The sequence below is a fragment of the Dipodomys ordii genome, unplaced genomic scaffold, assembly GCF_000151885.1.
Source record: "Dipodomys ordii isolate 6190 unplaced genomic scaffold, Dord_2.0 Scaffold118, whole genome shotgun sequence".
Taxonomy (NCBI): domain Eukaryota; kingdom Metazoa; phylum Chordata; class Mammalia; order Rodentia; family Heteromyidae; genus Dipodomys; species Dipodomys ordii.
This window is the reverse complement of record NW_012267334.1, coordinates 760493-776547: the sequence shown is the minus strand read 5'-3', so window position 1 is coordinate 776547 and position 16055 is coordinate 760493. Positions and strand designations below refer to the sequence as shown.

The 16055-nt window shown below is 56.6% G+C and overlaps 1 protein-coding gene across 1 annotated transcript in view; it reads left to right on the top strand.

Annotated features, from left to right (window-relative positions):
- The window catches only part of Grin1 (glutamate receptor, ionotropic, N-methyl D-aspartate 1), a 28391-nt gene that overhangs the window by 6137 nt on the left and 6199 nt on the right, over positions 1 to 16055 (top strand). The window contains 8 exon segments of the mRNA XM_013029336.1: positions 491 to 570; positions 660 to 722; positions 1436 to 1536; positions 9931 to 10052; positions 10142 to 10316; positions 11914 to 12058; positions 12156 to 12239; positions 15864 to 16005. Of these exon segments, the coding sequence (XP_012884790.1) occupies positions 491 to 570; positions 660 to 722; positions 1436 to 1536; positions 9931 to 10052; positions 10142 to 10316; positions 11914 to 12058; positions 12156 to 12239; positions 15864 to 16005 (912 nt within the window).

Below are 16055 nucleotides of genomic sequence, written 5' to 3'. Positions count from 1 at the left end.
GCCCACACCCACAGTAAGTGCTCAGTGACTCCCTGGACATCCATGCGCACCGCAACTCCAAGACACTTGTGCACTGTCCACGCAGACACACAGGGTGCACCCCGCATGCCTGCTTGCCAGCGCCTGCCAACACACCTGGACACATGCACTCACATGCCCTGCCCCCATCTCTTCCCAGACCAACGCCCCCTGCAGGTGCCTGAAGGTACACGCATGTGTGCACACACACACACACACACACACACAGGTGCACATGTGGGCTGGCAGGCCTCACATTCCAATCAGTGAGAAGAGGGTACCCCAGCTGCCAGAGGCAGGGGGAGCCGGGGGAGCAGGAGGGACAGGGGTCAGGGCCCCGGGGGGGGGGCCCAGGGGCCTGGCCGGTGGGGGCGGGGCCACACAGCAGGTGCATGACGGGTGGGGGGAAGGTGGGACCCTCGAGGGTGGATGCGGACCAGGACCCCCTTTCCCCCGTGACCCCACCCCTCAGCACCACCTGGCCCCACCCAGTCCCGGGCCTCGGTGTTTGCGAGCTCCAGGTCCGAGCCCGTCTGCAGACCTGCCGAGGAGGTGATGTGATTGCTTTGGCGCCGTCATTTTCAACCGTTTATAATCTTCTTCTGTGTCTGCATATTTTCTCTGTGCGCATTATTCATCAGAGTAAAAAAAGGAACTATGAAAACCTCGACCAACTGTCCTATGACAACAAGCGCGGACCCAAGGTATATATGCATGGACGTGCACGCCACCCACGCCTAGCAAGCCCCGCGGCTGCCTCCGCCGCCGGAGGAGGGGCAGGCTGCAAGGCGGCGGCAGCAGGCAGCAGAGGCCCGCGCGGGCGTGTGGGTGCCCACGGCCCACCGCCCCAACCCCGGCCTGCGTCCGAGGCAGGCACGGCCGCAGGAGGCGCTGCTCTCTGGGAAGTGCATGCAAATCTCTGGGACCACCAGGGTTTCCTTGGGAAACCCAGGGAGGATGCCCGCCCCCTGGCCACCCCAGGGTCCGGGCTGCTCCTTGAGGGGCCGGAGCTGAGAGGAGCTCCCGAGGTTTTGGAACAATTGGCCCCGTCTCCGTTCCCGGTTGCATTCCAAAACTTTTCTATTTCTTGTCCGCTGCACGTCTGTTTCTGAGTCTCGGTCCACCTCAGCTTGCATGCCCAGTGCAAAAACAAGGACAGGAAGGAGATGGAAAGGAAGCTCTAGAGAAAGCAGAGAGAGGAGAGAGGACGTACAGGAGAGCAGGCAGGCTGAAGACAGGGCAGGAGGCGAGGTCAGGCCTGTGCAGTGAGGAAGGCAGGCAGCGCGGCGGCGAGCGGCGCGGCGCAGTGCTCGCTGCGCTGCCTCGGGGTTCCCAGCGGCTTCAGCCACACTCGCGCCCCTGAGGCGCTGCGTCCTCCCACCCCTGCTCCCTGCTAATGCTCCTGCTCACACCACAGGCTGAAAAGGTTCTGCAGTTTGACCCGGGGACCAAGAACGTGACGGCTCTGCTGATGGAGGCGCGGGAGCTGGAGGCGCGCGTCATCATTCTCTCCGCCAGGTAAGCGAGTGAGCCCAGCCCCACGTCACCCGGAGGTGCTGAGCTGCAGCCCCGCACCCGGCCATGGCTGCCGCACTGTGGGACCAGGTGATCTTCAGGGTCCCAAACACCTTCCCCAAGGAAACTGTGCCACCCAACCCAGCACACCGGCCACCTCTACATGCCCCTTCTCTGTCCACCCAGCCCAGACCCCTTCCGTGGTCCCTGGCGTAGGCTTTGGGAGAGGGAGATGGAGAAGACTCTGCTCTCAGGAAACCCCAGACTCAAAGAAACATGCCTATGCCAACATCCCAAGGACTGCAGCTGAGGGGCACAGCAAGGTGACAGACTGCACCAAGGCCACCTTCCAACCAAAGCATCACCAGGGAGGACCAATTAGAGGCCCATGAAAACCAGACTTCCCCTGGTCAGGGCCTGGCCTACACCCCATGGCCTTGGGGAAAAGCCCACAGCAAAGATCTCTCTCTTTTTTGTCAGTTGTGGGGCTTGAACTATGGGCCTGGCACTGTCCCTGAGCTCGTCTGCTCAAAGCAAGCACTCTACCATTTGAGCCTCAGCGCCACTTCCGGTTTTCTGGTGCTTTTTTGTTGTTGTTGTTGGTCGTGGGGCTTGGACTCTGGGCCTGGGCGCTGTCCCTCAGCTCTTCAGCTCAAGGCTAGCGCTCTACCACTTGAGCCACAGCGCCACTTCCAGCTTTTTCTACTTATGTGGTGCTGAGGAATCGAACCCAGGGCCTCATGCATGCAAGGTAAGCACTCTTACCACTGAGCCACCTTCCCAGCCCCAGTTTTTTGGGGTTTTTTGGAGATAAGAGTCTCACAGATTTTCTTGCCCAGGCTGGCTTTGAACTGTGATCCTCAGATCTCAGCCTCCTGAGTAGCTAGGATGACAGGCGTGAGCCACCGACGCCCGGCTACCCAGTAAAGATCTCAGTGCCCTGTGTGCAAAGTGTGAGTGCCCCGGAGAGGAAGGGCTAGGTCACAGGGACTGGGGATAGGGGGCTGGGGGAGGAGGCAGCCCCACCTTGGGACAGCAGGAGGCTCAGTGGATGCCCCCACTGTCTGCCCCCACCCAGTCTAGCACAGTGAAGAACGGCTGCTGGCCAGGTCGAGAGGAGCGCGCCCAGAGCCGCCGCCACCCTACAGGTGGGAGGGCACTGGCGATGCTCAGTCACGGCCGAGCGTCTGCTTCCACATCCAGGCAGCAACCTCTGGCCAAGGCCGCAGAGCGAGGCTGCTCAGCCACGGCTCCCCAGGCCGGAAGGCAAGATTGGCTTTCACCAGACGATGGTGACAGCAGCCACCGCCACCTTACTACACAAGTGCAGGGAGCCAGGAGCGGCGCCCAGAGCGGCTCCCAGCTCCCCTGGGCCTCCGGGGTCAGGGCCAGCAGGTGTCCATCACCACCCCCACCTGCATACCCAGTGCCAAACCCAGCCCTCAGCGCCCACGTCCTAAGAGAGGCCTGGGCCTCCGTAGAGAACACTGCAACGGTGTCTAGAAACGCAAGCAGGCCAGCAGAAGCCCCAGGGAGGCAAGGCCTCTCATTTTCAGATTCCTCTCACAGGACATGAGGGAGATCTGACCAATGCCGCGTGCTCGTGGACAGGCAGCCAGCCATCCGCAGAGACTGCTTCATCCTGGATAGGACAACCTCAGGAACCATTAACCAAACACCCCTTCAACTGTTGGGCAGTTGGGCAGTGGACAAGGGTGCAACCAAGCCAGACCTGCCCACCCCACACACCGTAACCGGCTGGACACGAGCCAGAGAGCACATGTGAATCCAACCCATGGAACTTACACGCACATGCCCCAGCAGGGAACGCCATCCCCACCTCCCCCCGGGCCCCAGACCAGCCCCAGGGACTCCCCCTTCTAGGGGTGAAGAGTCCAACATGTTCAGACCAAACCCAGGGTGAGGGCCGACCTGCCAGACACAGCTCTGAGAAAGATCATCCGAGGGGAAGGGCATGGTGGTGGTAGGCATGTGAACACACACATGACCTGTGTTCACACGACTCACCGAGCACATGACACATGTGCACGCACACGGCACATGTGCACGCACACTCACATGACCGGTGACTGAGCATGCACTGAGCACAGGGCACACACACACACGCACACTCAATATGTTCACATGACTCAGTATGTACTGAGGACACAGCGCACATATTCAATTACCTGTATGACCTGTGTTCATATGACTCCCTATGCACCAAGCACACAACATGTGTACATGCACTCATATGACCCATGTTCACACAACTCAACATGCACTAAGAACACAGCACACACAAGTACACGTATTTACATGATCCGTGTTCACATGACCTACCATGTACTGAGCACACAGCGCACATGTACAATTACCTGTGTGACCTGTGTTCACATGACTCCCTATGCACCAAGCACATGACACATGTGTACATGCACTCACATGACCTATGTTCACACAACTCAACATGCACTAAGAACACAGCACACATGTACATGCATTCACATGACCCATTTTCACATGACTCACCATGCACCAAACACATAACACACATATACACACACTAACCATGGTCACATGATTCAACAGAGTACACAGCACACATGTACACAGACATCCGTGCTCCCATGGCTTACCATGCACTGAGCACACAGCACAAATGTACATGTGACCTGTGTTCACATGACTCACCATGCGCCAAGCACATAGCACACATGTACACACACTTACACTAACCATGGTCACATGATTCTTCATACACTGAGTACTCTTGTACACAGACATGATCCATGCTCACATGACTCACCATGCCCTAAGCATGCAGCACACATGTACACGCATGACCCGTGCTCACATGACTCACCATGACTGAGCACATGACACACATGTACATACTCACCGAACCTGTGTTCACATGGCTCAGCATGCACTGAGCACACGATACACATGTGTGCACACTCACATGACCTGCATCCACAAGTCTCAGCATGCATTGGCCAGATGGTGCACATGTGCATATGATGTATGTTCACATAACTCACCATGCACTGATCACACGTCACTCATACACACACAAGACTCAGCATGCACCAGCACATGACATGTCACACTCATATGACCCTTACATAACTCAGCATGCATCAAGCACACAGCACACATGTATACACACTCACTGACACACACTCACATGACCTATGCTCACATGACTCAACATGCACTGGGCACATGGCACACATGTACACTTCTGTGTACACATTACACATGTATACCCATGTGCATAACCAATTCCGATCTCTTTTTTGTATGTGTGCTGGTCCTGGGGCTTGAACTCAGGGCTTGGGTGCTGCCCAAGTCTAACTCTCTACCACTTGAGCCACAGCTCCACCTCCAGCTTTTTTGGTGATTAATTGGATGTAAGAGTCTCACAGACTTTCTGCCTAGACTGCCTTCAAACTGTGATCCTCAGCTCTCAGCCTCCTGAGTAGACAGGATTACAGTTGTGAGCTACTGACGCTCAGCCATATTCAGAGCTCTTACATACCTATACCTCACACACACACACACACAGTGCACATGGACACATACAGGTATACCACCTACAGGGACCCACAGGCATGAACGCCTGCATATATACACACAACATCCATGTGTGTCCTGTGTGTGCACCATGTATCATAAGCCCACCACGGCCCACACACGCACACACTGCAGGCATCTGTCACCCTCACACCCACCTGAATGTATGCAAGGGCCCTAGTCTGTTGGAGCTGACTGCTCGCATGTGCTGGCCTCCAGACAGCCGGGATCCCCACCAGAGGGCTGGCTGGCTAGCCTGGGAGCACAGGGCGGCCAGCCCCAGACAGCAGCCCTCCCATGTCTTCCTGGCCGGGCATTTCAAACTGTCACATCTTTTTTCTTTTTGTCAGTTGTGGGGCTTGAACTCTGGGCCTGGGCGCTGTCCCTCAGCTCTTCAGCTCAAGGCGAGCGCTCTACCACTTGAGCCACAGCTCCATTTCTGATGTTCTGGTGGTTCATTGGAAATAGTCTCGAAAGTCCAGGCTAGCTTTGAACTCTGATCTTCAAATATCAGCCTCCTGAGAGGAGCTGGGATTACCAGCGTCAGCCTCCGGCACTGGGCTTGTCACATCTTTTTGAAGGGGGAAGGCGGGGGGTGGGGGGGAGGGAGGTCATGGGGACTGAACTCTGGGCCTGGGCTCTGTCCCTGCGCTTTTCAGCTCAAGGTGAGTGCTCCACCACTTGATCCACAGCACCACTTCCGGTTTTCTAGTGGTTCATTGGAGATAAGAGTCTCATGACTTTCCTGCCTGGGCTGGCTTTGAACCGAGATCCTCAGATTGCAGCCTCCTGAGTAGCTAGGATACAGGCGTGAGCCACCGGCGCCCGGCTTGTCACATCTTTTTTTTTTTTTTTGCATTAAAATTGAATTTTTATTACTTCATTTGTATAACAGGTCACAATCAGCCAGATTATTTGTTGAGTCATAACGCAGCTCATATTTCCAAGAATACTATTATTTTTTAATCTTAAGCATTTTATACAATTAATTCTGAGGACAATATAGTTCACATTATGTTCCTCTTTTTTCTTGCATTAAAAGTGGTTGAAGTGTTGATCCTCTTCATCTTCTGCAGGCAAACGCTACTTCATAAAGACATGATTAGCTGGTTCTAGGTGTTGTCACATCTTTTTAAGCCTGTAAAACCTGCAGAGCCACAAAGCTCATGCATGCGCTACAAGGGCTCCACCACTGAGTTAAACCCCACAGCCACGTGCCACATTTTAGTTCCTCCTTGCTGAGACTCCATCAAACTGATCACAATTTTACAATCAACTTTCCACAGAACATAGAGACTGCAGGCTGGGAAGGTGGCTCAGTGCTAGGGTGCTTGCCTCACATGCATGAGGCCCTGGGTTTGATTCCTCAGCACCAAATAAGCAGAAAAAAGCCAGAAGTGATGCTGTGGCTCAAGAGGTAGAGCTCTAGCCTTGAGCTGAAGAGTTGAGGGACTGTGCCCAGGCCCAGAGTTCAATTCCCAGGAAAGACTAAAAAACAAAACAAAACAAAAGAACATGTAGACTTAATTTTCAAAGCCATTCATTTTTATTTTCTTCCAAACATCTCTAATGGTTTTTATTATTTCCATAAAATGGTCTAAGGTTAGATGGGTTGACCAGACTTCTTGTCTACAATTCTACTGGTTACAAGCATTCTACTCAGTGACATGTCACAGATCTGAATTTCGTCAACAAGATTGGCGTTAGCCAGGCGCTGGGGCTCATCTCTGTAATCCTAGTGACTTGAGAGGTAGAGATAGGGAGGATAGTGGTTTGAGGCTAGCCTGGATACAAATCGGCAGGACCAACTTTGGACGTGGTGGTCTGTACCTTCCTTTCCAACAAAGAAACAGAAATTGAAGGGCCATGGTTGAGCGCCCTGGCCAACAAGCTAGACCATCTTTTACAAATACTGAAAGAAAAGGGGCTTGGTGGTGTTTCCAGTGGTTGCACACCTGCCTAGCAAGTGGAAGGCCCTGAGTTCCAACCCGGTACACCCTCAAGAGGGTGGGGGCAGGCTTCTGCTGGCGTCAGCACAGCATGTCGTCCCTTGACACAAGTAGTGCTGGGTTCTGACTGACTGCCACCAAGCTCAGCTCCCTGCCAGGCAGTGCCACTGCAGCCACAGCAAAGCTGCTTCGTGTGACTCACACTGAACACCTGCATTGCCATTTAAAGCAATGGCTCCCCTTCTTTAGTCCTTGAGAAAATTGGGAACAGGCCAGTAGAGCTCAGGGTCACGTGAGGTTCTGAAGGCAGCCATTATAAAAGTGCTCCGAATTCAGGCAGTCTGTTCAGCCTGGCTACCCCGACTTCCCACGCACCGAGGAAGCAGAGTGCCCAGTCATGGTCCGCGCCGGTGTGCGGTCAGGCCCGGCCTGCAGGGCAGGGTGCAACGGGTCGAGGAGGGCTCGTAGGGGCTCCCGGAACCCACGCAGGCCCCCAGGCTCTTGTCACCACCAGGGAGACTAAGTCCCATGGGACCAGGTCCCTGGCTTCACTGCCCACAGCAGCTTCCCATGAAGACACCCCCAGACTCAGGACCACATGCCCTGCAAGGTGACGCCTGCCTGTGCTCTTCCCTCCTGCATCGGGGGGACACTGCCCCTGTGCAGACCCCAAAGTGAGGGCAGACCCTCCTCAGCCAATAGCTTCTACACGCTGCTCAGGGAGCTTCTGGGGCTCTGGTCACAGCATCCAAGAGATCCAGGGATCCGGAGAGCTGCCCACAGACATTCCACACTTCTGAGTATGGAGGACAGAGGGACTGTGGAGAGACAGGGCCACGGTGAGCTCTCTAGACACACAGCCAATCACAGTGGACTGTCCACCTACACCTGACCACAGTGGACTGTCCACCTACACCTGACCACGGTGGACTGTCCACCTACACCCCTGACCGCGGTTGACTGTCCACCTACATACCGACTGCAGTGGACTGTCCACCTACACACCCGACCGTGGTGGACTGTCCACCTACACACCCGACCACGGCGGACTGTCCACCTACACACCCGACCACAGTGGACTGTCCACCTACACACCCGACCACGGCGGACTGTCCACCTACACACCTGACCCCGGTGGACTGTCCACCTACACACCCGACCACGGTGGACTGTCCACCTACACAACCAACCACGGTGGACTGTCCACCTACACACCCGACCACGGTGGACTGTCCACCTACACACCCGACCACGGTGGACTGTTCACCTATACACCCGACCGCGGTGGACTGTCCACCTACACCTGACCACGGTGGACTGTCTACCTACACACCTGACTGCGGTGGACTGTCCACCTACATACTGACTGCAGTGGACTGTCCACCTACACACCCGACCGCGGTGGACTGTCCACCTACACACCTGACCACGGTGGACTTTCCAGACATACCTGATGGTGGTGGACTGTCCAGACACACACTCGACCACAGTGGACTGTCCACCTACACACCCGACCTCGGTGGACTGTCCATCTACACACCCGACCACAGTGGACTGTCCACGTACACACCCGACCACAGTGGACTGTCCAGACACACACTCGACTGCAGTGGACTGTCCATCTACACACCCGACCACGGTGGACTGTCCAGACACACACCCGACCACGGTGGACTGTCCAGACACACACCCGACTGGGGTGGACTGTCCACCTACACACCCGACCGCGGTGGACTGTCCAGACACACACCTGACCACGGTGGACTGTCCACCTACAAACCCGACCATGGTGGACTGTCCTACACCCACCCAACCGCAGTGGACTGTCCACCTACAAACCTGACCACGGTGGACTGTCCACCTACACACCCGCCCGCGGTAGACTGTCCTACACACACCCAACAGTGGTGGACTGTCCAGACACACACCCAACCACGGTGGACTGTCCACCTACACACCTGACCGCAGTGGACTGTCCACCTACATAGCCAACCACGGTGGACTTTCCAGACACACCCAACTGTGGTGGACTGTCCACATATCTGACTATGGTGGGCTGTCCACCTACACACCTGACCAGTGTACACTGTCCAGACACACACCTGACCGCAGTGGACTGCCCAGACACACCCGACTGCGGTGGACTGTCCACCTACACACCCGCCCGCGGTGGACTTTCCAGACACACACCTGACCACGGTGGACTATCCACCTACACCCGACCACGGTGGACTGTCCACCTACATAGCCAACCGCGGTGGACTGTCCACCTACACACCCGACGGGGTGGACTGTTCACCTACACACCCGCCCGCGGTGGACTGTCCACCTACACACCCGCCCGCGGTGGACTGTCCACCTACACACCCGCCCGCGGTGGACTTTCCACCTACACACCCGCCCGGGGTGGACTGTCCACCTACACACCCGACCGGGGTGGACTGTCCACCTACACACCCGACCGGGGTGGACTGTCCACCTACCACCCGCCCGCGGTGGACTGAGGCACACGGCTGAGTCAGCACTTTCCAGCTGTGTCTCGGTTTCCCTCTGGCGCGGGGGCTGTCCTGGGAAGGAAGGTGGCGCTGGCCGCCATGGCCAGCGTTGTCTGGTGCTGAGCCCGTGGCCCGTCAGCCGCAGCGGGGCCAAGGCTGGCCGGCTCCCGTGTCCGATCCCTGCGCCGGCGCAGGACGGCCGGGAGCAGGCCCGAGGCCCGCGGAGAGAGGCCGGGAGCAGGCCCGAGGCCCGCGGAGAGAGGCCGGGAGCAGGCCCGAGGCCCGCGCAGGGAGGCCGGGAGCAGGCCCGAGGCCCGCGCAGGGCCTGCGGAGGGTGGCCGAGTCCTGGCCCGTCACCTCCATCTGCCCCACAGCGAGGACGACGCTGCCACGGTGTACCGTGCGGCCGCGATGCTGAACATGACGGGCTCCGGCTACGTGTGGCTGGTGGGCGAGCGCGAGATCTCGGGGAACGCCCTGCGCTACGCCCCGGATGGTGAGTGCGGGCTGGAGGGCGCACGCGGAGCTGGGGCGCGGGGCGGGGGGGGGGGGCCTGGCCAGGGCCTAAGCAGCAGGCTCGCGCAGGCATCATCGGACTGCAGCTCATCAACGGCAAGAACGAATCGGCCCACATCAGCGACGCGGTGGGTGTGGTGGCCCAGGCGGTGCATGAGCTGCTGGAGAAGGAGAACATCACGGACCCGCCCAGGGGCTGCGTGGGCAACACCAACATCTGGAAGACTGGGCCGCTGTTCAAGAGGTGAGGTGGGCGGGGCCGCGGGGCGGGGCCTGGACGGGCGTGGTCTCGAGGGGGCGGGCCTCTCTGCGGCTGGGACACTGGTGTGTGGGTGTGGTCGCTGGCGTGTGGGCGTGGTCGGGATGGAGAGGGGCGGGCCACTCTGGGGCGGGGCTGTGGTATAGGCAGGGCCTCGAGGGGCGGGCCTCCCTCTCCCGGGGCGGGGCCTCTCGGGGGCGGGGCTGCTCTGGCCAGGTGGGCCTCAGGTCCGGCTGGTAGGCACCCTACAGACTCAGTGGCTTGGTAAACCGCCCATTTTCCTAAAGCTAACGTCAGTCAGCCTGTGGCTGCCTCCCTGCTCTGCTGTCCCCACCAGTCCACGCTGCAGCCTGCCTCGTGGCCCTCGGGGGAGGCTCTGGCTGCAGGCGGGGCCTGGAGCTCCTGTGAGGGCTCAGGAGGTCAGCCAAGGAGGCAGACGGACTGTGGGATCTCTGAGCCTGTAGAGCCAGAGTTAAGAGAACAGTTACAGAGAGTTAGGGTGAATTCATACCTCCTGACACTCAAGGCAGAATAGTTGCTGTCGGTGATACCCATAACAACACACGTTGGTGCAGAAGCAGACTGCGCACATGTACACACACCCATGTGTACAGAAACTCAAAGAGGAACCTGACACAGACTGCGCACATGTACGGGGCCTCTCCATACAGGTGACCTGACACAACCCAATGAGTACAGCACTGGTACACACACAGCGAGTCCAGACCGCCTAGTGGTCAGACCAGATGTCAGGCTCGGTCGGCTTCCCTTGATTACTGGCAAGTGAATGTCAGTTGGGCAAATGGCTTACACCTGTAATCCTAGTTACTCAGGAGATTGAGATCTGAGGATTGTGGTTTGTAGCCAGCCTAGACAGGAAAGTCCCTGAGACTCTTATCTCGAATAAACCACCAGAAAGCCCTTAGTGGAACAGGTGATAGAGCACCAGCCCAGGGACAGCACCTAGTACAAGCCCCAGTTGCACACACACACACACACACACACACACACACACACACAAATAAGAAAGCAAACAAACAGGATGGCTGCTGTGAGGATCAAGGAGAAAGCCCTTGACACAGACTCTGCCTCCCAGGGTCCACTTAGTAGTCGTGCTGTCCATCTGGCACAGCTAAGCGTGTCCACCGCTCAGCCCGGGGTCTGCCATCTGCTCATCTTTCCTTTCTTGAGTGGCTGGGGCTTCTGGGGGTGTGCAGGTGGAGAAAGAGCCTCCCTGCCTGGTCTCTGCCGTGTGCCCCATGTCCACATCCCGCCCCTTCACGTCTATACCACGCCCCCATGTCTACGCCACACCCCATGTCTTGCCACGCCCCCTCAGGTCTGCACCACGCCCCCTTCACATCTACACCCTCCTTCTCATGTCGAAGCCACGCCCCCATGTCTATGCCACGCCCCTTCACGTCTATACCACGCCCCCATGTCTACGCCACACCCCCTGTCCTGTCACGCCCCCTCAGGTCTGCACCACGCCCCCTTCACATCTACACCCTCCTTCTCATGTCGAAGCCACGCCCCCATGTCTATGCCACGCCCCCTCACGTCTACACCACGCCCCCTGCAGGGTGCTTATGTCTTCCAAGTACGCGGAGGGCGTGACTGGCCGCGTGGAGTTCAATGAGGACGGGGACCGGAAGTTCGCCAACTACAGCATCATGAACCTCCAGAATCGCAAACTGGTGCAAGTGGGCATCTACAATGGCACCCATGTAGGTGGGGGTCATGAGGGGGTGGGGGCTGGGGCCTTAGGGTCCTGGGGCCAAGACCCCTGCGTGGCCACCCTCCATCTCATACTCCCACCCCCAGGTCATCCCGAATGACAGGAAGATCATCTGGCCAGGGGGAGAGACGGAGAAGCCGCCGGGGTACCAGATGTCTACCAGGCTAAAGGTGGGGCCCTCTAGTAATGCAGCACCCCACCCGACACTCTACTTCCTCCCTAAGGCCTAGGCCAAGGGGCAGTGAGGCCAGAGGAAGCCAAGTAGGGAGAGCTGGGCCGGCTCCTGGCAGCAGAGGAAGCAGGCGGGAGGGGAGGCAGGCAACTGCACCTCCCCCCCCCAACGGTCTCACACCCATCTGTCCCGCCCAGCTGGGCCTGGGGCGGTACATTGGCAGTACACAGGTGGCCCTGGCATCAGATTGCTCCCCTGAGGCCTGGCCCTCTGCATAGCTTTCTTTTCCAGGTGGTCCATCTCTTCCATGGGCTTCCAGAAGCCCCTCCTCTGTCTAGTCTCTTTTCTTCACTCTGACTGCACACTTCTTCAGGCTCATCCATGAACTCTGTCCTTCTAGGTGCTGTTTGGGGAGTCAGACCACACCGCAGCACCTCTGCCGGTGTCACATACCACCATGGCAGAGCCTTAAGTATCATGGGCCCAGTGTCCCCAGGTCTTTATGTGTCTCAACCCCGTTTGCTTTCTGAGTCCAACCCTGGAGCCTGGGACCAGCTCCTAAGGCCACCCCTCAGGACCTTAGAGTCCTTAGAGGGCCAAGATCCCGTGTGGCCACTCTACATCTCATTCTTCCGCACCTCCCCTACCCCCAAGCCATCTTTTATGTACGTCTGTCCTTCCCCAGTGATAAGACGGGCTTTTCCAGCTCCAGTGTGGTGTCCCCTAGCCTGTCAGGTTCCTGGTATTGAAGTCTGAATGTATAGTCAAAACACCCAAGGCCTGAGGACCCCGTTAAGGCTATGAGGCCCAGATATTATTTACTACTTTATTTCTGGCCTCACTATTTTCTCTAAGGGCTACCATATATCACTTGTGTAATAGAAAAACATAATGAAGCTGGGCGCCAGTTACTCATGCCTGTAATACTAGCTACTCAGGAGGCTAAGATCTTTTTTTGGGGGGGGGGTCCTGGTTGTGGAGCCTGAACTCTGGGCCTGGGCGCTGTCCCTCAGCTCTTCAGCTCAAGGCTAGTGCTCTACCACTTGAGCCACAGTGCCACTTCCGGCTTTTTTCTTTTTGCTTATGTGGTGCTGAGGAATCAAACTCAGGGCCTCAGGCATGCAAGGCAAGTGCTCTACCACTGAGCCACCTTCCCAGGCCCGTCTATGAAATTCTTATTTCCAATAACTACCAAAAAAGTCAGAAGTGATTGTAAAGTGCTGGTGGCTCACAGTTATAATCCCGCTACTCAGGAGGCTGAGATCTGAGGAATCAGGTTCAAAGCCAGCCAAGGCAGGAAAGCCCATGACTCTTATCTCCAATTAACCACCAGAAAACCAGAAATGGTACTGTGGCTCAAAGTGTTAGAACAATAATCTTGAGCAAAAGAGCTAAAGGACAGTGCCCAGACTCCAAGTTCAAGCCCTATGAGCAATAGAAAAAAAGCCAAAAGTGGAGCTGTAGCTCAAATGGTAGAGCACTAGCTTTGAGCAAGAGAAACTCAGAGACAGTGCCCTGTCCCTGAGTTCAAGCACCAGGACTGGCACAAAAAGAGAAAGAAGAGAAAAAGGAAGAAAGGAAGAAAGGAAGGAAGGAAGGAAGGAAGGAAGGAAGGAAGGAAGGAAGGAAGGAAGGAGTCGAGCACTGGTGGCTGGTGGCGCATGCCTGTAATCCTAGCTACTCAGGAGTCTGAGATCTGAGGATCACGGTTCTAAGCCAGCCCATGCAAGAAAGTCCATGAAACCCTTATCTACAATAAACCACCAGAAAACCAGAAGTAGCACTGTGGCTCAAGAGGTAGAGCACTAGCCTTGAGCTGAAGAGCTGATGGACAGAGCCCAGGCCCAGAGTTCAAGCCCCACAATAGACCAAAAAAGAAAGACAGACAGACAGGAAGAAGGAAGGAAGGAAAGAAAGAAGGATAATGAAAAATTAAAAAGCAAATAAGCTCCTTCAAGGGCTCACAGTGCCCTTGTCCCTTGAGCTATATTGCCGACATATAAGCTGACATATTGCCCCTTAGGAGAAAGCAGTCTTTGTTTCCTGAGTCCTCGCCAGTGGAAGCTCTGTCCTCCCCCGGCAGACCTCCAGGTGAAGGCTTTGTCCTCCCCCGGCCAACCTCTGGTGAAGGCTCTGTGCCCCTGCCCATCATGGCCCAGGCCTGTGTGCCCCTGTGCTTCTGTGTAGCCCCGTCCTGTATGCTCTCTGCCTTCCCTATGACCAGCTCTACTTCAGCATCTCCAGGTCTTCCACTACCAACCTGCAGGTCCTGAAGGACAGGAAGGGAGATGAGCTGAAGCTTGCATGTAGAGAAGTACTGACAAGAAAGAAGGGTTAGGGTCACGGGCTTCTCCTGTGGAGCCTGAGCCACGAGGCCAGTGGAGGACAGTCAGGTGCGCTGGCGAGCTGCCAGTGGGCATGCCCTGCTCTCAGGGCAGGGCAGCAGGCTCTGGCAGGCTCCTGCTGGGGTGGGCAGTTTCTCCTCCCTGAGCAGCAGAGCATGAGCCTGACACTCTGCACAAACCCACAGGCTCAAGTACTGTGAAAGCCAGGACCTGGCCAGGTGACCACAAGAAGGGAGCAGTATTTCCGGAAGTTTTTCCTTAATAATTTTGGGGGGTCTTTTCCTTTTTCTACTGTCAGTCCTAGGGGTTGAACTCAGGATCTGGGCACTGAACCTCTTTATGCTCAAGGCTAATGCCCTACCACTTGAGCCACAGTGCCACTTCCAGCTTTTTCTAAGTAGTTTATTGGAGATAAGAGTTTCATGAACTTTTTTTCTTGGTCTGGTGTTGAACCGCCATCCTAAATGCTCAGCCTCTGAGTAGCTACAATTACAGGCTTAAGTCTCCAGTGCTGGTGTTTTTAATTTTTTTTTTTTTGTCAGTTGTAAGGCTTGAACTCTGGGCTTGAGCGCTGTCCCTCAGCTCTTCAGCTCCAGACAAGCACTCTACCACTTGAGCCACAACACCATGTCTGGTTTTCTAGTGTTTATTGGAGATAAGAGCCTCATGGACTTTCCTGCCCAGGCTGGCTTTGAATTGTGATCCTCAGAACTCAGACTCCTGAATAGCTAGAATGACAGGTGTGAACCACTGATGCTGGGCCTTTTAAAAATATTTTATTGTTATTATAAAGGTGATGTACAGAAGGGCTACAGTTATATAAGCCAGATAGAGTACATTTGTGGGCTGGGAAGGTGGCTCAGTGGTAGAGTGCTTGTCTAGCATGTATGAAGTCCTCGGTTTGAATACTCAGTACCACATACACAGAAAAGGCCAGAAGTAGCGCTGTGGCTTAGTGGTAGAGCTAGCCTTGAACACAGAGATGATCAGGGACAGCACCCAGACCCTGAGTTCAAGCCGCAGAACTCATAAGGAAAAAAAAAAGTACATTTGCCTTTTTTCTTCTTTTATGGCAGTCCTGGGCTCGAACCCGCTAGGCAGGAGCTCTGCTGCTGAGCCCAGCCTCCAGCCCAGAAGGCACTTGGACGCGTTGGGGCGGGCGGAGGAGTCGGTGCCCTGGGGGCAGAGGCAGGGGTGGACGCGCGCGTCCCCGCGCGGGGCTCCAGGGTCCCGTGGTCAGTTGTGTGTGGCTTAAGCGGAGGCCTCTCCCTCCGCAGATCGTGACCATCCACCAGGAGCCCTTCGTGTACGTGAAGCCCACCATGAGTGACGGGACGTGCAAGGAGGAGTCCACGGTCAACGGCGACCCGGTCAAGAAGGTCATCTGCACGGGGCCCAACGACACTTCCCCAGGCAACCGTGAGCTGGGGCGGGGCCGGCGCCCGGGGGCGGGGCCGTGGCCTGGAGGC